This window comes from Monopterus albus, unplaced genomic scaffold (assembly GCF_001952655.1).
Source record: "Monopterus albus unplaced genomic scaffold, M_albus_1.0 scaffold211.1, whole genome shotgun sequence".
Lineage (NCBI taxonomy): Eukaryota > Metazoa > Chordata > Actinopteri > Synbranchiformes > Synbranchidae > Monopterus > Monopterus albus.
The window spans coordinates 36,821-59,610 of NW_018128091.1; the positions used below are offsets into that span (position 1 = coordinate 36,821).

General features: G+C 39.9%; 2 protein-coding genes across 5 annotated transcripts in view; one reads left to right on the forward strand and one right to left on the reverse strand.

Annotated features, from left to right (window-relative positions):
* Positions 1–3,664, forward strand: part of cgrrf1 (cell growth regulator with ring finger domain 1) — a 6,979-nt gene extending 3,315 nt beyond the window's left edge. The window contains 3 exon segments of the mRNA XM_020618906.1: positions 1–108; positions 419–526; positions 2,264–3,664. The exon segment at positions 1–108 is cut by the window's left edge and continues 21 nt beyond it. Of these exon segments, the coding sequence (XP_020474562.1) occupies positions 1–108; positions 419–526; positions 2,264–2,575 (528 nt within the window). The 3' untranslated portion in view covers positions 2,576–3,664.
* A 104-nt stretch (positions 3,665–3,768) lies between these two features.
* psmc6 (proteasome 26S subunit, ATPase 6) lies at positions 3,769–16,468 on the reverse strand. 4 transcript variants are annotated; one of them, XM_020618903.1, is made up of 16 exons: positions 16,284–16,468; positions 14,925–15,456; positions 14,484–14,584; positions 13,935–14,014; positions 12,774–12,813; positions 10,046–10,098; positions 8,469–8,536; positions 7,926–8,040; positions 7,582–7,669; positions 7,313–7,374; positions 7,118–7,241; positions 6,101–6,162; positions 5,160–5,280; positions 4,994–5,074; positions 4,241–4,312; positions 3,769–4,142 (listed from the first exon to the last, which is right to left on the reverse strand). In XM_020618903.1, exons 3-16 carry the CDS (start codon positions 14,566–14,568, stop codon positions 4,024–4,026), a joined length of 1,170 nt encoding a protein of 389 aa, XP_020474559.1. In that variant the 5' UTR covers positions 14,569–14,584; positions 14,925–15,456; positions 16,284–16,468; the 3' UTR covers positions 3,769–4,023. The 4 variants fall into 4 exon arrangements, with proteins under 4 accessions (XP_020474559.1, XP_020474560.1, XP_020474558.1 ...); XM_020618904.1 differs by lacking the exon at positions 16,284–16,468 and having other exon boundaries at positions 14,925–15,011; positions 15,362–15,541; XM_020618902.1 differs by lacking the exon at positions 16,284–16,468 and having other exon boundaries at positions 14,925–15,541.
* Positions 16,469–22,790: the final 6,322 nt, after the last annotated feature.

Genomic DNA, 22,790 nt, shown 5'->3' on the forward strand with positions numbered 1-22,790 from the left:
CCTGCTGACCAGAGGATCACAGACTTTGGGCCATTGCCAAGGGATCACTACCCTCTTGTGGCTGTGCTGATGCTGGCAGAGAGAGAAGCCAGAGACAAGTACGACATAGTGAGTCCATCTCACCAGACTGATCAGGTGTAATTATACACTGATCAAGCCACAAAATGTGTTCAAAAAGACAACTTGGCACAAATACTGAAACTGTAGGTCAAACCAAGTCTGTTTCTGTTTATTCACATCACCTACACTCTCCAGGGTTGTTTCAGGCCCACAACTACTGTATCATGACTAGCCCAGGCTCTCTAAAAAGAAACGGCAATATCCCGATGAACACTTAGCTTAGGAAAGGAAATATTTCAAGAGAATTCATTAAAAATACAAATTTAAAGGACTCATCATGCTTTCTTTCATCATTCAGGTGGCCAGTGTGACAGTTATTCATGTTCCTGATGACAAATACAGCCTTTCTGCACGGGTTCTCTTTCAGTACCTTCTTACCTCCCAAGGGAACATGTATGAGTTAAAGGTATGTCACATTTTCCATTACACAGTCAGGTGCTCCACCTTTTATCTAAAATTTTTGATTAAATGGAAAAGAGTGTGGTATTCCGAAAGGTAATCATACTACAAAGCCAGGAGATCCACTGATATTCAATACATGTAAAGTTACTCCAAAAAAAAAGACAGAGGCACACTCTCAAAGCATATGGTTTTCCTTTAAAACTTTGAATAAACAGTGAATAAATACTAGGTGTGCTTTAATTAGACTGATGACAACACAAATTCACAAACATTGCTCACATTATCCAAACAATTTCACTTCTTTCTTTTAAACCACCATTCAATGAAGGTTTGTATCACCTGATTGCACATCCCAGTGGTTACTTTGATCAGTTATTTTGATGTTATTGTACAGTGTCCATAGATGACTGTCTTCCATATGTGTTGTGTCCAGTTTGGATCCATTTGGATGTTTTGCAATGTCAGATATGTAAATTACTTGCATGACATCAGATGTTCATCTGTGGTACTATTGGGTCCTTCTCAAAGTTCACTTAATTTGGAAATCAGGCTTCACTCAGTGGTGGATGTGAGATTAGCCATCTTATTGGAGGCCAGTATTATTATGAACATAATGTCCTTGGTTAGGCTTTTCTTTATTTTTTAACTGACTTAGGACCTTTATTTTCCAGGGAAGGGCAGATGAATCCATATTTTAGGACAGTGCTCCTTTGTGATCTAAGCTCAAGAGGGATTACAACAGTTAGATCACATTGTTGTAACTGAATGTGAGATCCAACAAACTCAATTAGTCAGAATTAGCAAAAAAGTTGAGTTGTGGTTGAAATGCTTTTTGACAGCCCAGGGTTCTGAGAAAGTCCAGTGGTTTAGCCAGGATGAAGATATGAGCAACACAGTAGATGTAGAATTTCATAATGCCAAAGTACTGTGATTGAAGTAAATTCTTATTCAGTTGTATTTGCAAGAATGAGTTCATGAGGTGATCCCATAGATACCCTGCTGTCTCTGAATGCAGCATATAGTATTGCAGGAGACTATTGCTTTAGCAAATGCATCTTGTTCCTGCTGTAGATCCTCTGTGAAGGATAAGACATGTGGGTTTCTATTTTTGTTCATTTCAAAACATGCCATACCAAGACTAACAATACTACATACTAAGACTAACAATGAAGTTTGTGGAATTTTATTCTTACTTTAATGTTTGTAAATCGAGAACCTGGTTTAGCTCTTTCGCCTGTGCCATAGACCTCCATTGTTGTCCAAACACTATTAAAAACACACCAATGAGCTGCACTAAATGACATTTCCTACTCATGAAAAAAGTAAGGCCTGTAAATTTTTTAAATGAGCTCCGGAACATCCATTACTTTTTACCAGTAAGAGAGGGTTAACTCTCAGCATGACCTTAAGTAACCTTAATGGTGTTACTATGACATTACCATGGGTGAGTTTGAGTTGTAGCCCACTGAACAGCAAACAGCTCTCATATTTAAAATTACTGGTGATGGTTGCATTCCGTTTAGGATACTTTAACTTTAACTTTATTGTCATTGTACATTGTACAACAAAATTAAAAATGCAATCCTTCGATGATAAAAAATAAGCAGAAACAATAAACAAAAACAATGCGAGTATTATCCATTTCGGCTCACTAGTACTGAGCCATCATTAGTGTAATGTATTATCTGCTAAGATAATCCAAATATCCACTGAGAAAACTATGCCTCTTGTTCCCCTGCAGTCTCTATTCATGTCAGCTGGCAGCAGGGGGTCTCGGAGCCCTGACTCTGAGCAGGGTACACCACCCAGTGAACCCACTGAGGAGGCCAGTAGAGTGGCGCCAGGTCCAGTGCCGGAGGAGGAGGACTGGTCTGAGGGGACAGGTAGAGACTGTGTAGTCTGTCAGAATGCAGCAGTGAATAGGGTGCTGCTGCCCTGCAGACATGCCTGTGTGTGTGACAGCTGTGTATCACACTTCCAGCACTGCCCCATCTGCAGGGCTTTTGTTGTCGAGTCATTTGCTTTGACACAGGGACCAGCTGCAGAACAGTGACTCCATACTGAATCAGCAACTCCCTGACACTAAATCATGCTGGAAACACCAAAATTAACCCCTTAGACTGGCTCCACTCAGCGTTTTTTTAGTCTGCATACTAGCTACTTAAAATTTGTTTAGTGTAGATTTGGGATACAAATGCAGTTTTCCAGAGCAGTGGTCAGAGTGATGATGTTCAGACATTGTGCAAAAAATCCTCCTAGTTCACAGTTGAGCTACTGAGAGTGTGACATCTTTGTTTCTATGGTTATAGTGCAGGCACAAACACGGACAGTCCTACTTCATGTATTGTGTGGATATACCTTAATAGGCCAGCTGAGCTATTCAATGGGAAGCTTGTGAAACATGAAATATAGGTGATAGTGACTTAAGGTTTAATAATTACTGAGCCCAATAATTACACAACACGGTTGATCAATTTTTTCACATCTGTAAAGGATGTAGATAAAGTGATAGTGTACACAATACCCCAGAAACCCCCACCCTGTTAGCATATTTGTTTTATAATGTGAGGGTTTGACCACATTACCAGGATTGTACAGTATTTATAAAACCACAGCCAATCAATTCCTGATCTTTAATCTGACTTTGTATAAATGATTGCAACAACTGATCTGTAAGGACGAATTAAAACATTCATTTGGCATGCATGTACCTTTCTTAATGAGTTCTCAAAAAGGAACTATTAAGTTTTTTTTTGTTTGTTTGTTTTATAACACCCACTTCAAATAATTATAGCCACAATGAGCTCCTGTTTCTCTGTGAGTTGGCTGCTCCTCCTGTCATTTAATCCTGTACAGAACCATTTCTGTACAGGGTAGGCAACAGTGGTGCGGTGGGTGGAGCAGTCGTCTCCCAACTGGAAGGTTTAAATCTCAGTGTCTGCAGTCCACATGTCGAAGTGTCCTTGAGCAAGACACTGAAACCCCCCCGTTGCCCGTGATGGCGGTGCGTATACACGCAGCTGCCCAAGGCTCTCGGCTCCAAACATTCATTTCGTTGTGTTACAATCAATAAATCTTCTTTGGATTTTAAAGATCACCTTTTCCTTCAGCTTCATTTCATAAGTTCAGTATAAAATTTGCCACGGATTAGACCACACAGTATTCACTGAGATGCTGGATGCCAATCACGCTCAGCTGAAGGTGATGAGAAATTAATAAATAGTCAGAAACCAAACAACACAGAGCTTACAATATAATGGTATATTTAAGCACATGGTTATTTTACACAAATGTTTTGTGGGATGCCAGAATGATCAGCCAACAGGAGTTTCTGTTAGTTACTGAGTCAAAGTCCATTTTGGTGGCTGTTGACTATTAGGGCAATATACACCTTCTAATGTTGCTTCCCACAAATATCAACTGGTCCTGAAGTACAGAACACAGCAAATTCATGAAAATGCACTGCAAAACATCACTTAGAGAAAAGGAATGACACAGGTTTTATACAGGCTTGTAGTCCAGCTTAGACTCCAGCTTCTTTGAATCTGCCACCTTCCGCACAGCTTTCATGAAGTCTTCCTGAGTGACATACTCACGGTCAGAGCGGATGGCAAACAGACCTGCAAACACACAAGTCCATATGACCAGAGCTGCTCATGGATAACATGCTCTCAGGCAGTGAAACTAATAATACTGGGTAGGCAGTTCCATGTCCAACCTGCTTCTGTGCACACGTTTCTCAGATCAGCTCCGTTGAAACCATCGGACAGCTTCACAATGGCTTCAAAATCTGAAAATAACCATTAACTGGTAAACTAATTGCTTCAGCTTTAAGTAACAATAGTAATTATTATTATTTTATTCAGTACCTTAATTTGTGTACACAAAAAAAAAACTTGTAAAACGTTTACAGGATTTCAAAGAAAATACAAACATATGCATTGTTTATCTAAAATCAAAATATATTTAAAAAAAAAAGCTGCCACTGCACTGACCACTATATAGAACAACACAGCAGTATGTGTGCAAAGAGTGAGCAAGCTCTGAAACACTACCCTCTGTCCTTGTCCTCTTGACACCAAATTTGATCATTTGGTGTCAAGAGGACAAGGACACGAGGTGAATGGAATAACTGCATTTTATTAACGTGAGGAAACTGACGGTCAATTTGAAAGGAATCTTTACACTGTGGCTGCTTGCCTGCCTTCCGGTACTGAGTTTACACGAGTCTTTTAGCTGATGCTCAGTTAGTGTAATACTTGCATAAGGCCGCAGAGTCCCTAAATGATCAGAATTACAAGTAAGCAGCATTAGAAGGACAAAACCTTGACAGATCTAATAAAACATTACTGTGACCTTATACTGATCATGTAGGCTATAGAATAACTGACACAGGATGTCAGCTTCAGGGAGCAGATGACGCTGTACAAGCAAGAGCATATCTCAGGGAGTAGAGGAGGTGGTTACCAACCTATTTCTCCATGCTTGGTGATAGGACTGGAGTGGATTTTGAGGATGTCTAGACGTGCCTGTTCATTGGGCAGTTCGATGTCTGAAAAACATGAGAATATGTACTTTGCGTGCGCTTGTACAGAGCAGACAAACATATAATCAGCGGGCACAGAAGGAGATCTTACGAATTTTACGGTCCAGTCTGCCAGGTCGCAGCAGGGCAGGGTCCAGAGTGTCAGGTCTGTTGGTGGCCATGATCATCTTGACTCTGTGCAGCGTGTCAAAGCCGTCCATCTGGTTCAACAGCTGAAGGGACACACACATCACATTAGTGTGTGAGAACATATCAATTACAATATCTTCCTGAGAGTTTATTTTTTCCTAACAGTGGCCCGAATACTGTTGTAACAAAGTTCACTGGAAATTAACAATTCTATTAGTACAAGCTGTGAACAAATAAACAAGTATTCTCAACTAGACAAAGACGCATGAAAAGTCAAGTGTATCCTATGAAGGAAAAAAAAAAAAAAGCATTGTAGTCCAGGATGGTTTTTGATAGCCGGTTCTTTTTTGGATCCGATTTCAACTTGATAAAATACACAGATTTGTTAAGCTTCATGGCCAAATGAATCCCTTTTCCAATAGGTCATTCATGTTTTTCATTTAGTTTACACACTTTGGTCTCTCTAACTGGTAAAACACACTGTAAGTGAAAAGTGAGCAGTGTGTTTTGAAACGCAAATTGTGTCAACGAAGACCCAGGACTGTTGCGCACCTTAAGACTTGTTTCTAAGAAGAATGGGACAGAATGACACAATCACTTTGTGTCCTCAGTCCCTAAACATCTTTTAAGTGCTGTGAAAAGGAATGGCAACATCACACCATGGTAAACACTTTACTATCCTAACTTTTTTGGAATGTAAGAACTTTCTTCACAGTTTGTTTTTTTTTTAACACAAAGTTGATGAGGTATCACATCAAATAATGTGCTGCTGTACTGTTTTCACTGTAACAGAACACAGATAATTTAAACATCACTATTTTTAATTTTACGTACCGTCCCAACTTTTTTTGATTTGGGGTTGCAACAGTGGTGACAGTTGTAATGTGTGTGGTGTGGTCTTACCTCCATCAGAGTCCTCTGGATCTCTCTGTCAGCAGAGGTTCCCTCAGAGAAACGACGGCCACCTACAGGGAACAAACAAACAAACATGACTGAGCATGCAGTGAGGATTCAGAGCACACAAGATGACCTGTCCTAATATATTATTAAGCTGAGTAGAGAATCTGAACCAGTGAGTGGCTGTGAAATTCCCATTTGTAATAATAAAAGAGCGCGTATCAGTGCATACTGGAGTTAACATAATATCATGTTTAGTGTCTATTCAGCTTTTATTTTGTTCTGCCGTTTCGGTTAGACTATTACCTAATTTGTTTTATTTACTGTATATAATTTGGCTTTGTTTTTGTCTTGGTATTTGGTGTAAGCCTAGGGGGCTAATGGAATTCACATTATACTCACAAAAAAGCTGTGAAAATGTACACACCTTCATATACTCTGGCTTTTGAAAGTAGTGAGACATATTCACTTTTGTACACTTTGTGTCATAGATCTTACTTTACATTCAGAAAACTGCCATTTTGACCTCTAGCTGTCCCAGTCACTGCACTCTGGAGCAAAATTTCTTTAAGGACATCTTTGTATTTAGCTACATTCGTCCTTACCTCACTTCACCTGTCTCCCTGCTGCCGAGCACAGCCTGAAGCGCTCTGAATACTTTTGTAAATGAGAGATTTCAGTTTATAAATAATAAATTGGCAGAATTTTGTAAAAAGAAAACATGCTTTTTATTTTGATATGATGGGTTAGAGTGCACACTGATGGGCAAAATGGCAACGTTATCCATTTAAAGTAAAATCTTAAAACCTTCTGAAGCCACTTGTAGCCTATTTTACTCATTGAGGAATTAGCGGTTGCTGACATCAGCAACAAGAGTACAAGAAGCTTTGCCTGCTTCACAATAAAAGCCTTACAACAGAGTACATGAGAAAATGTATACCCTTTAAAAACCATTCAATTTCAATTCAAATATATAAGCTCCTGGAAAAACAAAAACCAACCCAGACTCTCAGCATCACTCACCGATGGCATCGATCTCATCCATGAAGATGATGCATGGCTGGTGATCCCTGGCATAGTTGAACATCTCTCTGATCAGCCTGGCGCTTTCACCAATGTACTTGTCCACAATGGAGCTGGACACCACCTACAGCATACACATAAAGAGACCATGAGCTGACTGCACTGCAGTGTGTCCGTACATCTTGATGCACTTACCTTGAGGAAGTTGCAGTCCAACTGACTGGCCACTGCTCTTGCAAGAAGTGTCTTCCCAGTGCCTGTTTCAAGAGGAATCTTAATCAGTACCAAAGAAACAACTACCTAACTACACTGATATATAGATTGATAAATGTGTTACCCTGTATTCATACAAACTGAAAAAAAATCCAACTTTGTTTACAGTAGAGCCAGTCCCTGCTGTACAAAGCATATCCTCAATTTTCTGATTATCATCAAGACAAGTGTATTTTCAGTGAACTACTAACCTGGAGGTCCATAGAGGAGGCAGCCTTTAGGGGGGATGATCCCCACTCGCTGAAAGAGCTCAGGGTTGGTCAGAGGCAGCTCAATTACCTGCAATGAGAACACCATTGGTTTGGATAATAGAAAAAAACCAACATTTAGCTAGTCTTAGTAGTGTGTGTTTCTCATCTAAAACTGAATTCCCCCATGCTCAAAGCCAAAACATGCAAATGCCATCTAATAAAACACATACCGTATGACAGACTGTTTGACTACAGCACATGTAGCGAGAAAGTGAGTATTACATTCCCCAAAAAACATCTGCTTCACACGATTTAATTGCAGATTGTTGTAGGATTTTGTATACCTCTCTCAGCTCACGGATCTGTTCGGACAAGCCTCCAATCTCAGAGTAGGAGACGCTGCCAGGGTCTTCATGGGACATGTTGTACACCAGAGGGTCTACCTCTCTGGGCAGGTATCTTTATAAGAACAGGAAACATATGCAGAACACACACCCATCACCAGCTGCATATCAAACCACATATGCTATATTCACATGACAGGCCTAAATGTGATTTGAGTCACACAGCTTAAGGACTTTCATTTTTGGAGTGAAAACAGCTCAAGAGTACACAAAATTCACAGTTTAGGACATCATGCATTCATGTCGTCACTGCTGGATATGTTTTTTTTGTACAGTGAGGGAAGCTTACAAATGTAAATGCTAAAAATGCTTCATAGTCAGGAATTCTTTCTGTTAAGGTACATAGACATTTGCAAAAGCTCAAAAAAGTGGGGAAACCCTGACTCTCATGAAGTATCATCATGGGAGAGCCAGTCTGACCAGACATTTTGAATCTCACATTTTCTGAGTGGCAATACTTAAAAGTGAATGTATCAAGCCTACCTCATTATAGTGAGTGTAGTCATATCTAAAGCAACTCTGGTGCCTGGCTTCAGCTGTGACTTGTCCAACTGGGATGAAAAGCATAACATAGATTACAGAGCTCCTATTCTAAACAATGATGTCATCATTTACACAGATGAATGTGTTAGCAACTTTGGAACTTGTCCACAAAAGCATCAATAAATATTGATTTAAATGACTGATGTTTTAATTTTGACTTTATAAAAAAAAAATCATTCAAAATATGGGAAATATACAAGTAAATTCAGATGCATTTGCCAGATATATAATTTGTCACCCAAAACAGATAAAACTATAAGGTGCATTGATACCACTGTTGTCAAATTTATTAAAAAAAAAAAAAAAAAAACTGCCCGGGAATCAACTACCTGAGGCAGAGAAACCAATACTATGGTGAAGTTTGACAGATTGTTTCATACTTTCTTACAGTATATAAGTTATACATAAATTATAAACATAGTCATACATACATACATACATACATACATACATACATAGGCACATTTAAGTAGAATTAGGTTACAATTAGATAGTAATAGGGAATAATGGAGGGGTGGGGCATCAAGAGACCTAGATCTAAGGCCTGGGAATGTTTTGATGCAATTTCCAGTGAGGAAGAGAAGTGTAGACAGTGTAGTGTTAAAATCATGCAAATATTTTCATAATGTACAAATACAGACATTAAATTGTTTTTCTGACAGATTTATGCAGGGTTTGGTAGGCCTTTGACCAAAAGGTTTGCCGGGTGAGAGGACAACAAAATCCTATAGTAGATACCATAATTGGAAGTTCAGTGCTTGATGGCTGATAGACATTTGGCCAGAGGCGAAGATATAAATGCATACTGGGAACAGAACTCCAGGATGTTCGCTCTCCTGTACAAACTTGCAAAAATGTTCCTGGTTATCCCAGCAAAATCTGTGCTATGAAAGGGTGTTTTCCAAAACTGGCCCAGGAATGATATTAATTACAGAGGTGTCTTTAAAACACTTAAACTGGTGTCATTTCAATTCAGGTAACAGACAAGAGGGGAACCTGACTGAATAGAATATAAAGTTATAATAAATTCACAAGGAAATAAAAGATAGAAATAATAAGAAACCAAATACTAGTGCAAGAATGGTCTTAGAACCATACACAAGAGCAATTAACAGTGAAACTCTTTTAAAATTCCTACTCCTTGATGTATGCCAGTTAGACATAACCTATGTTAAAAAAAATAATAAATTTCATTACACATATTGACAGATTGTCCAGGCTTTGCGAATTTGCAGCAATGCCATTTCTGCTATAACAGCAGTTTAGCTGCTTGCCAGCAGGTTGCGTATTAGCACTGTTTTGAAATGATCCAAAGCATTTCAAAACACTGCTTGTTTCAAAAGGTATCAAAACTGATTTGAAGGTTTAAAACTACCATCCATACAGCTTATGACAGGCTCAGATTCTGAGTCAAAACACAAACATATGCAGAGATGTTTGCAATACATTTGCTTTTGTTTGACAAATGAAAATAAATTACAGGATGATTGATACATAAGCATGTATTCAGTACCTACCTGTCTGCGGCATCCGACCACATATCGGGGACCGTTGGTGGCTTTGACAATGACTGAAATTAAACAAAAAAACATCACTGCATATCTGAACTAAACACGGTTTACCATGTTCCAGTGCAGGCTGTTGCCACTGGTTACCAAACTTCAAGAGGAAGCAGTGCCAAAATTGAAAAGTGGCTGATTGTATACCACTCTTGATCGAGGTGGCACGCAACAATTCTGAGAGGTATGTTAATGCACAAGATACATAATATTACTGGCCTCAATCTGTTAAAGCCATGACTTTGTCAATCAGGCATAGGTCATTTTTATGTTAATGTTCCTCACGGCTCAATTCAGACATACCCCCAATCGTAACGGAGAGCACCACAATACACACATTATTTTCCATACATGCAAGCTCATCATAAAATATAAGCTGTGCCTATCCATTAATGCAACTACATGCAGTTCAGACTTGGGTTATGTTGAGAGTGATAAGATTTGGAAACGTGAGAGTGGGGCACTACAGAGGAATAAATGAGTAATGTTCTGTTGGGATGAAGAACAATAACTGATGACCTTCATCACTGAAATACGTTGGTTTAGTTTGTCTGTGTCCATTTGTAAGCCTAAATGAACTGAAACCAACTGAGTAGAGTTCTTCACGGGTGAATAGGCCTGGAGCAGGGCCAGCCAAGCCATGCAGCTGAGGTGGAGCAACAGCAGAAAACAAGCCAGGCTCACCAGGTTTTCAGATAAGGCCTGTATCATTTTCTCACTGCTGGCGTTTCCCCCAGAAAACTTTTCAGGAATGGTGGCAAGAGGATGATAGGAGGTTTTGCACACATGAACTAAAATGTATGGTTATTTATTTCTCATACAGCACTACACATTTGGTTGGTAATTTCTATACAACACCACATAAGAGTATTGAGAAGTATTTTGCACACAAATAACTGTCAAAGCTACCTATTACTTCAAAATAGAAGAAAGAACAAACTATTTTTTAAAGATAAAATCCACCTAATGAAATAAAACTCCTGTTGGTGCAAACTGCAGTTTGAACTGCTCAGCAATTTGAAACAACCTGTTCATTTTCTCATCATGAGCTCAGTGTGCACAACTCATGGCTGCACTTAATTTTTCTTGGTGTTGAAAATATTTTCATCATGGCATCACTGAATGAAAATTCTCCCACAGCTCTGGGTCACAGCCACATGCAGCCTGCATTTGGCCCATAGCCTGTATAGCTGCAACACTGATGCTTACACCAACACCAGAGCCATCAGCGCCGCCCTTCTGCCCCTCTCTTCAATTCTTCTACCACTTCTCTACCTCATATTCATCTGTCTCCAAAGTTTTGGAGAAAAACTAATATTTTGGCTGAGCATCCCCTGGTTTCCTCGTTAGGTGGTGCCGTGGTGCCATGCTCTCATTAGCATCAACAGCAGCCAAATAATTTAATGTTACATTTTATTAACATTAGTTGCATTATGAGAAATCACTCAAACTTCATTACAACACAGATTTGCTCTGAGATAACAGTGTTATACTATGTTAAACTATTATAACAGACACATTGTAACATTGGTGTAGTCTACTGAAAGTGCAGACAAGAGACAAATGCAGTGACATTGTGGATCCAAGAGAAAATATTAAGTAACCTAACTTGGAGGAGCATCAGTGGAGATAACACCCCGTTTCCATAAACCTCAGTGTATGCAATACACTGAAATACAATAAAAGCCATATTCTCGGGTCACTCTTGTTCATGTTTTTCATGTATTCTGGGGCCTGTTCATTTTTGTTACCAGAGCTATCAGAAGCGAATCAGATTGAAGCAGGGTGGAGACATGGAGAGAAACACCTTGACAGGCACAAATGCAAATAATTATTTCTAATTGAGTGTATATTGGACGGCATTAAACAAAAAAATAAACAAAAATCGGCCTGTCGTGCCGGCACGGCATGAGGTCTCATTGGCGTGGCAGACCGCCATGAAGGCTTTTAGCATATGTAATACATGTTAGCAGCTGGTGCAGCCATAATGCTTACTGGCTGGGGGAACCCCCCCCAGCCAACATATCACCAACCCCCAAAAAAGCCTGGCTCATCATTTTTTTGAAACTCTGCATGATACAGCACCAGGCTCCTTGCCAGTGAGCAGCTTTGTAGTATCATGTGACATCAGCTCTAAAAAGGGCTTAATTCGATGCAGTAAAACAAATTTATCTGCAGATATCTAAAAAAAAACAAACAAACCTAGAAGTGCGTTTCATCATCTTTGAGGTACATTGGTTTCAGAAGTTTAATGAACTTGCCATCTTATCTCCCCATCTGGTCAGAATATGACCAGACCATCATGTTCATTCCTCAACATACAGTTGCAATTATAACTTTGGTGAAGATCAGATCACATTTCATGACCAATTTATGCAAAAAATGGGACAATGCAAAGTGCTGTTACTGTTTTCTTGTGACTATACAGCAAATACCACAAACACGACAACCCGTCCCTCCTCATCAACCAGAATTTCATTCCCTCTGTAGTGCCAGAGCACAGTGGCAAATCCAACAAAGCCTCACACTGCAAGTATGAGCACACTGATGGTTGCAGGCCACGCACATAGTGATGCTTGAACCATGTTGCCCCCTTGACCCTGAGAGGAGGGTAAATTCTCAAGACATTCATTTACAGGTACCACCTGTGCCATGACATGTAAATGATATCTGCCAGTGAACTTACATTTCTCCTCAGTCAGCTGCTTGAGCACCTCTCCAACAATCTGTGGGGAACAGGTGGAACCATTTGGTTAGAGGCAGAATATATTCAGTTTTTTGTAGGTAAGTCCCTCCACTGTTCCTATTCACTGAATCTTTAATTTAGGGTGGATAACACAAAGAAAATTTGGTATGTGTGATAAACATGCTGAAAAATAATGATAGGAACCTTCACCAAATATACATTTAACCACATCTCCAAAACGCATTTGCTCAAAGTATAGATTTTGAAAATGAGTTGACTGTATTATACTAAAATATCAAAATGAAAACCCTGCTGAATTTTAAATGTAATCAGATTGTATAAACACATAGTATACCATATATATATATATATTTGATCAGTCTGTAACACAATGGGTTCATTGCTACCATCTTGTTAGCAGGGAAGTTCCTTGCCTCTTATATGAAATGGCTGGCAGGCAATCACACTTTCACAAGTCCACTTCTTTTGCTTGACCAGATACTGACAGCTAATGTTTCACAGATTAATACATTTATCCTACTTTTTGTGACTCCAAAACATAAACGTTTCAAATTTACAACTTCCGGTTTCACAGCTATAGCTACTATGACAAAGCCAAAGTTTTTGTACCTTGTGGTTAAAAATCTATTCCTGTCTCAAATTTCCACCTACTTGAATTTCTCCCATAATGATACCAGGGATGTTTACAAATTATTTATGACATACTGCAGCGACAATAGAAAATATAATAGATCAAATATTACTAATGTTACCCCTACAGTGTACTGTATATCTAAGTCTAGTTTCAGTTACATGCCACTCCCATGTAGCACACATTCTTATTATAGCCTTATATATTTTTATTACATCTCTTCATTTGCTGCTTTAAAGTGACTTTCAATTTTGTGTTACTTATTTATCAACTTTATATTTCACTTGAATTGTGTGGCACTCATGTGGACAGCAGAGTAAGAATTTCATTGTACAGGGGAATGCGTTTCCGTACTGTGCATATGACAATAAATACTTTGACTTGACTTGATGGTCAATTTTCAAAACAGGGGCAGTGTGCTCCATGATCATGCAGCTCTTTATGTTGACTGTCTGCAATATTGTTGAAATTCAAAGAGCTGAAACGTAAAAAGGTGAAAGTATTGTTACCTGGCCAACACTTTGCAGAGCCTTTAGGTCATTTTCTGATTTCTCATACTGTTTGGTTTGTTCTCTCAGCTGTTCTCTCACTGGAAAACAAAGAGAATGCATTGTTTCTATATTTCCCTATTAAACACAAACTCAGTCGATTCCTGGTAACTGGCACTGTCAAACAAACATTGTTAATGTAACTTAGGTTAACGTTAGCTGTCCCGAATATACTTAACGTAACGTTAAGGCTCATAATAACATTAGAAAAATACAACACTATACAAAAGCAGTGCTTGCACGGGTTAACGTTAAGTGGTTTTTGGAACCCATCTAAATGTTAGTCATAACGTTACGAATGATTGTCGACTCTTCCTTACAAAAGTTATCATTGCTAGCTTTAAGCGTTTCCTTCCATTCATTTCTACGAAGATGCTAGCTGCATGACAAAGCACCAGCTAGCTGTCAAGCTAACTGATTCTGACTATCCAATAAAATGTAACATAATTTAATCTAAGCAAACAGGCATTTCTGCCAAAATATTAACATCATAGTTATATAACCTCTTACATTCTTTTAATCGGCCGTCAACTTCTTTGTGCTCGAGCAGCTTTTTCCTGTAGTCTTGCAGCGCTTTCTCCCTGGTGTCCGCCATGATACCGAACTGAATCCTGGGGAGGTACAATGTAATTACGTTGCTTCCTGTTACCGGGTGCACACTGCCCACCCCAAACAATGGGCTTTTAAACATTGAATAGGTGGACAGGATTTACATTTGATATATCTGCAAATGTATTTATGATTATCCCAAACTATAATTTAAGATATTTGCAATTAACATTAATCAAAATGTGAAATAAAGATATCTTCAGTGTACTGTCCGTTCAGTCCAAATCCGTTATGGAATGTAAAAACATCTTCATTTTAAATTTTTCATAGAAAAATATACTGCAAATATACTCCTGAGTGCAGAAGCTATGCTGTCACCAGCTACCGAATACTTGCAAGTACCTGGGAGGAAAGCCTTTGATCTGTGTGTGTCGACACCGCGAGGGGGAGGGGCCACGGTGCTGCACACCGCTGCAGCCACTGTAGCGGCTGGTGGTTTTGAAGAGGAAAACCAGAGGGCAGAACACAAACGATGGATTATAGGATTAGCTGCGATCCCACTTTATACGGGATTGTGCCTGTTACATTTTCTAGCCAGCACACAACCAAGGCAAATAGCGCACACAACAAACGGCGTGAAAAAACGTTTAAGTATGCTAACTTCAAAAGCCACGAAAATGCTAGCATGTATGCTAGCGATCTCAGAAATAGTGAACAAAATGCCATTAAACTGCAGCCGATCCTGGGCAATCCTATGCCAATGTCAAATTCGATCATAAACGGGACTTTTTAAGGTTGTTTTTCCACATGCATTTCATTGTAAATAATAAAAATCCTACTTGCCAGCCGTCCACTCTGGGCTGCTAGCCAGGCTGTAGATGACGTCAGACGAATCCGGCTCTCCTATTGGATGCCAGGGGTTCTCCAACTTCAGCTAACGGAGCGGAAACGATACATTAGGGCTGCTGGCACACAATAACGGCACACAGCTACCAAAAGGGAACACCAGCATTTCAATAAACCTCCATAAACTCTTCTCTCTCAACTCTGTTATTTTAACTTGCATATTTGTCACACTTTATAGTTGCGTAATAGCCTATTTTCAGGAATTACCATTACCTGTGCAGATTCTCAGTTATCCAGGTAAACTGAAAAAACTTAGAAAAAATCAACTGGACTTAGATTTCTAGGTCGAAGACGTTTCACCTCTCATCCAAGAGGCTTCATCAGTTCTGACTGACTGGTGTTGAGCCATTTCAATTACCATTATCAGTTAATATCACCACCTCGTGTGGCCCTGTAGTTAGTAGTGATGTACAATTGACACCATGACACCTGTATGGAACCACTTCATCATTTGTATCGAGTATTGGTTCATTCATTCAAAGGTTCGGTTTTGGGCCATCTGGTGGCGAAATAGTATGCAGCAGAACAATGTCTGAATTATGTGATGGGTGTAACTAGGCTTTGTGTGAATGATGTGAAAACGTTTGTAAAGATTGATTGGTCAGTCGGTCGAGTCTATGAACGTATGTAGTGTAGTAGGTGGGAGAAAGCGTGCTTGGGGAAACAGAGGATGTGCTAGGATGGTAATATGTGCGTATATAACTAGAACAGGGTGTGAATAAATACAAAGGATGGAGAAACAATTACACACCAGCAGCAGTAATCATACCGACAGTAACTAAGCACACACCTACTACGCCGACAAACCCACATGTTGCCCATCATCATGGGTGGCTTTATAGTACCCCTACGCACCTGCTGTCGCGCGTAGCGAATATTTCACGTCGTGACACCGTATCAACGGTCTGAACTGCTCACGGGAGTCACTCAGGCCAGCCGTTTCTGTGTCGGACGTCATCAGTCACGTGTCTTTTCGGCAATGATACAAGCCTCGAGGCAGTGCTTCGCGGGAGACCCCTCTCTGAGCTCGAATCATGTATCGAGGCCTCGGTGTCAGATGGCCATCACTACTAGTTAGGGATCGTCCTCTGACATCGGAGGCTCCGACACATGCGCAGTAGCTCATTAAGTAATTGTATCGAACCACTGTTCCGAGGCGTCTTTTGGTTACGTGACTAGTGACGTTTGAACACTTGAGTGACGTCCGAAGCAGTTGAGTGCCTCCGATGTCATACAAATCAGCTGATTGGTTCAGTTTGTCATGTGAATCACTTTGCAGGATAGAGTGTGTTCAGAGATAGGATATCCCTATTTTGCAGAGCAGGTTGGTTTGTTGCTGTTGTTGCATTAGTTGCTTTGAGAGTTAGTAGTGTTGTAGCAGATTGTGTATTTAGTGGGGAATCACTGTAGATAGAGAGATAGATTAATAGATAGATAGATAGTAATTTACATAGAGAAATAGATAAAATAGTTACATAGTTAGATAACACTAGATATATATAGTTACATAGATAGTCCTAAATAACGTTAGATATAGATAAGATATATGCATACAGAGCCAGGCACATGCAAAGCACCACAGCTAATGCAGTTGTGGAAATGAACCGATACCTGGCTGATACTCACCTGGAAAGAACTGATGACCCCCTCACATACTGGGCCACCCATAAAACTGTTTACCCAAACCTCTATAAATTAGCCAAGCATTTCCTGTGTACCCCAGCCTCATGTGTGCCATGTGAACGGGTTTTTTCCAAGGCTGGGGAAATAGTCTGTAAAAGAAGAAACTGCTTGTGTCCGAACACTGTGGATTTACTGTTATTTCTCAATAAAAACTCATAAACAATTACATAAGCACACCCTCTTTACCCACATACCCATGAACCTCTTTACCAATGAACCCCAAAACGCATCTTGCCAAGGGCCATACTATAATCTGTATTTGCACCAGTCCCATGCGCGAATGACATCTGTCTGAATCTGTAGAACACATCTCATGAATGTAGTAGCACCATTTAAATGTTTTCATAACAGAAAATGTAAGTGAGGAGCCTATAGGGTTACACTCAGACGTGCCAAATAAGACACATGGTCTTCAACACGAGTCCATATTTATTTTATATTTTATTGTGTCAGCTTGAAACCATACAACCATGTAGTGTAGTCGAATGTGTATGGTGAATCAAATCCCAAAACAATCCATGAACCAGACATATCTTGATTGCACTTCATTTTCTTGACCACTAGATGTCCTACTCGAGCACTGTGTCATTGAGGCCCCGAGTAATGAACCATTTTTGTGAATACTGTGTCAAAGCTTCAACAAAACCTTGATTGCCCATCACTACCTGTAGTCCATTCAAATGAGTTTCCCTGCCCTTTCCGCGAGTGGTCGGGCACCATCTTTAGGTCAGGGATTTAGAGGTCCTTAAGACGTCCATATATTTATCTTATCCATGAAACACGGAGCATTGCATTGTGGTATTATTAGCAGAAAGTACATGCCACCACCACTTCTTTTTACTTTCCACTGTTTAGGGCCATATATTGTGTCATTAGTATTTTATATTTGGACACAAATGCACAGGAACAGATAGCAAGGTGATTGTGATGAAAAGTGAAAATACAACACAGAACACTGGCAGCACAGACTGGCAGGTAAGATCACTGGCACAGACATGATGACTAAAACAGTTAAGTATTATGGCAGATACTAAGGCTAGCATAGAGGAATACAGGTAAATAGGATTATACAGGAGACATTGATTCCAGAATGAATGAATGAATGAATGACTAAGAATGAATGCCAAGTGCTGGCTTTTATACTGGCTATGTAAATACACAAGTGGGAAGTGAGTGAGTGTGGATCTAAAATAAAGCTTGATTTATGGTTCTGTGTTTAATCTACATAGAGCCTATGTCACAGACTGTGTAAGTGGTCTACACTGTTGTGAGAATTTATACTTGTGCACTCCATGATGTCTACCTCCTTACCATTTATCACAATAGCAGTGGTGTCTTGTGTATTATCTGCAACAATTTATTGTGACATTCATTAGTATACAGAGTATAGAATATAGTCATGGGGATAGTGTGCTGATATGGAAGAGAGAGATGCCCATTCACTTGTGCAAATGTAAAAGGAATGTGTATTCCTAATACACTACCAGTGAAAAGTTTGGGCACACTGTCCTATTGAACTGAATGGGACAGTGTGCCCAAATATTTGCCTGGTAGTGTAGACATTAATCTTCCATCCATCCATTTTCCTCCGCTTATCCGGGACCGGGTCGCGGGGGCAGCAGTCTAAGCAAAGATGCCCAGACTTCCCTCTCTCCAGACACTTCCTCCAGCTCCGCCGGGAAAATGCAGAGGCATTCCCAGGCCAGCCGAGAGACATAGTCCCTCCAGCGTGTCCTGGGTCTTCCCCGGGGCCTCCTCCCGGTGGGACATGCCCGGAACACCTCCCTAGGAAGGCGCCCAGGAGGCATCCGAAACAGATGCCCGAGCCACCTCAGCTGGCTCCTCTCGATGTGGAGGAGCAGTGGTTCTACTCTGAGCTCCTCCCGGGTGGGTTGGGGCTCAAATGCGAGCGCCTGGTGGCCGGGCCTCCCCTCACGGGACCCGGCCGGGCTTAGCCCGAACAAGTGACGTGGGGACGTCCTCCCGTGGGCCCACCACCTGCAGGAGGTTCCGTAAGGCGCCGGTGCACAGTGGATTGGGCAGCAGTCGAAGGCAGGGGCCCCGACGACCCGATCTCTGGACACAGAGACTAGCCCTGGGGGACATTAATCTTGTGACAGCAAAAGGATTTAGAGAAATGCTGTATAAATTAAGTAAAAACTAGTACTAACTAGCACTGATGTTCCATAAAAATAACTCTGGTTTCCACAGCGGGTAATACAAGGATCATGCTCATACTGGCAAGAATGAAGAAAGGCAAGCTTACAGTCTTAAGTGCAAAAGGGAGGTCAGTGAATTGAGAAGATAGTTTATAATCTTGTTTTTAAATAGATCACTCAAATCCTAAAATAAACTACTAGCTGAGGGAGTTTATATTTCCATGATGCCACCACTCAAAATGCATGCTAAAGACCTGACAGTAAAATGGGAACCTGGATAACTGCCTTTGCTCTTCTTGTTTCAAGCACTGTTTAACTGAAATCTGCCAACAGCTCTGAGTCTCAGTGACATGTAAACACTGGTCTGAGATATGGGATCAAATCTTGTTATTGTGTTCTCATCACATCCTGCTACTGAGCCTGAGAAAAGACCTCATAAAATACAGAGAGGACTACGCTGTGGTCATGACTGCTGCTTGTTTCTCTGTCGAACATTCTCTCACTTCAAAGTACTTTCTCTTTTCATAATATTATATACACAGGAACTGCAAACAGCTTGTGCTAAAGGAGCCTGAAGAGCAAAAAATGAAAATAACATTATTTTTAGGGCTGCCCTTATTACTGGAGCAAAGTGTGCAGTAGCAGTAGGAGAGTGATGGCGAGCAGCTCCAGCTCCTGTGGGACCACTGTGTGGATGGAACAGAGGAAGCATGAGCAATGTTTTGTTGAAAAAAACTTTTCATAAATTTTATGGGGTTTGAGCCTTTATAGCTACAATAATATATATTTTGTTAACAGGATGGTGAGACAAAAGGGATGGGAGAGATGGACCTGCCCCTTTTTGCTTTAACCTGATGAGAGACATTGAATGCTCCTGATATCCCCCTCTAGCTCAGCAATTTTTAAAGCACTTGCCCTAACATGTCATTTTAATGCCCTAATGTTTGATGGTCACAATAAATCTTGATGCTCTGAATTCTGAGTGTTGCTTTTGCTCACTCCTGCTCTGGCTGACTCAGCAATATAAACCTGTGAGTTCTGGTGGTTTTGTACCAGACAGGTGTCACACACCTATTTAATTTTAAAAAGAGAGAGTGAGAAAATGAAAACAATAGAGCAAGTTCAGGCAGTAGGACTACCTATTACAAATGAGTTTTGGACTACATAACTGTCTTTTACAAAGCAGCCATAAAATATACTCTTTGTACAAGGTAAAGACAGTGCTTTGTTTTAGTACATGGGTTAAGAACATCTTAAGTGGGTCCACTGTATTTTTCTAACAGATCAGATGTTTTATGATTAAGTTTGTTTGTCCAGCTATTCCTTTTTGTTTTGTGAATAATGTGTTTATTAATAGCAGTAACATTAATTATGCACATTTAATTTAAATGTACTAATTATGCTATTCACACTTCACACTCAGATGCTCCCTTCAGTGGTTATGGTTAAGCTGGGGAACAATAGTCTATATAAGGTGGGGAAGAAGGGGAAAAAGGGGGGAGAAAATGGGGAAGAGAAAAGAGAGAAATTCACAGGATCGCAGGCTCGAATCCAGTGCTGGCAAAAATACAAGTCGACATCTTTTTTTTTGTAAAGTGCTGTGAAGATATTGTGGAGTATAGAATATAATTCCCTTCCCTATTTTAAAGATATTTGTGACAGTAAAAACAGATTTTTGCAAATTCATGCCAGAAGCTTTGAATATTATTTTGCACTATACTGTTATTAGGTTAACATAAAAGAAAAGACACCAGTTTACTCTGAATAGATTTATTCAATAATGAAACATAATAAAACAGTGTCACAGATCTTATTTGTATGTGATACATTTGTGAAACAGCTATTAATATTATTCCTCTTGAAACAGAAAAAATTGACTATCCAATGTATTAATTAGTTTATACAATTTCAAAAGAAAAACTATTACCATGGTGTAAAGCAACAAAGGTTGCTGAAGGTATGGTATGAAAGGAAATGTATAAAAGCAAGTAAAAATGTAACAGTAAGGTCCCAGTTTATATGCACAAAGAAAACAATGATTAGAACGCCAGGAAAGAACAAGAATTAGCTTTCAATTAAGTGGTAACTGAAATATGAACTAGAGAATAAACTGAAATTTGAACAGCTGCAGTTCTATGGAAATCGAGCAGGTAGCAAGCTTGTTGATAAAATCATGTGACCTGATCAAACTTTTCAAAGCACATGACTGACTTGTGTTGATAATTTTGCTGAGTGTTGTATCCAGGGTTAAGAATAAACTTTCAGCCACAATTACATAAAAATAAAAATTGTCAGGTTTGCACGGCTGCACTTGCCTCTCTCACTTCTCTCCCTTTTCATGAAGTTCACAACTTAGCAGTTTCATTTGGAGAAGGCTGTTTTAATGTTCATTTAAGCATAATAATTGTCCACTCACTTGTCCATCCGCCAACCATGAATTCACTTTGTCCTCACTCCACGTTCATCTAAGGTGGTATCTTCCAGCTTCTGATTGACTGAACACACATGATGCAGGTATGTAGCAGTGGGTAGGGCATGGATAGTTGGAAAGCATGCACGGTGGTAGCTCTCGAGGACCTGACTTGCCCACCCCTGCTGTATACTGTAAGCATTACTTACTCGTAATTACGCATGTATTAATGCTCTTTAAAAATGTTTTCTACATGATTTGGTCATAAAATGTAATCCAATCTTCATCTAAGTCATAAATATAGACAAACACAGTGTGCTTAAACTAATACCACACAAAGAATTCTAATTGTTTTTATGTTTTTATTGAAACCAGACCTTAAACAATAAAACAGTGCTGGTGGAGAAAGTAAATGAATCCTTGGATTTAATAACTTGATTGAAGCTCCTTTGGCAGCAGTAACCTCAAACAGGTGATTCCTGTAGCTGTGTTTCAGACCTGCATAATGTTCAGGAGGAATTTTGAAAGATTCTTCCTCACAAAACTGTTTCAGCCATTTTCCTGTGGGATGTCTGGTCATTCCAACATTATCTCTGTTGGGTCTAGGTCTGGGTTATGACTGGGCCACTCCCAGTGGCAGAATTTCCTCATTTTAGAATATTCTGTAATAGATTAACTTTGTTGTTTAGGGCCGTTGTCCTGCTGCATCACCAAAATTCTACTGAGATTCAGCTGGCAGACAGCCACCCTGACACTGTACTTTAGGATTCTTTGATAAACTGATGGTATCCAGGCCTAGAGCCAGCAAAGCAGCCCTACAACATGATGCTCCCATTGCTGTGCATTACTGCTGGGATGATGTTTTCATGTTGATATCACGCCTCACAATATGAAATATGAAAACATCATCTTTTACAGAGTTGATCCTGTGCAAAAAAAAGGAAAACACTGCAGTGCACCAAAAGTTTGCCAAAGATCACCATGACACTCCACAACACTACTGAGAAAATGTTTTATGGACTTTGTTGAATTGTTTGGGAAGAACACGCAGCACAACATATGTGAAAAGGGCACTGTATACCAACATGTACTGTAAAGGGAGCAGCATGA

Bases quoted from the DNA above. Each gene is read 5' to 3' on its own strand.
- psmc6 (XM_020618901.1), bottom strand. From the start codon at position 14,664: ATGTTTAAAAGCCCATTGTTTGGGGTGGGCAGTGTGCACCCGGTAACA. The intron at 10,099-12,773 runs GTAAGTTCACTG...GTTTAATTTCAG, and splicing joins GCAGCTGACTGAGGAGAAAT to TCATTGTCAAAGCCACCAAC. The intron at 7,670-7,925 runs GTATACAAAATC...TTCTCATTGCAG, and splicing joins AGATCCGTGAGCTGAGAGAG to GTAATTGAGCTGCCTCTGAC.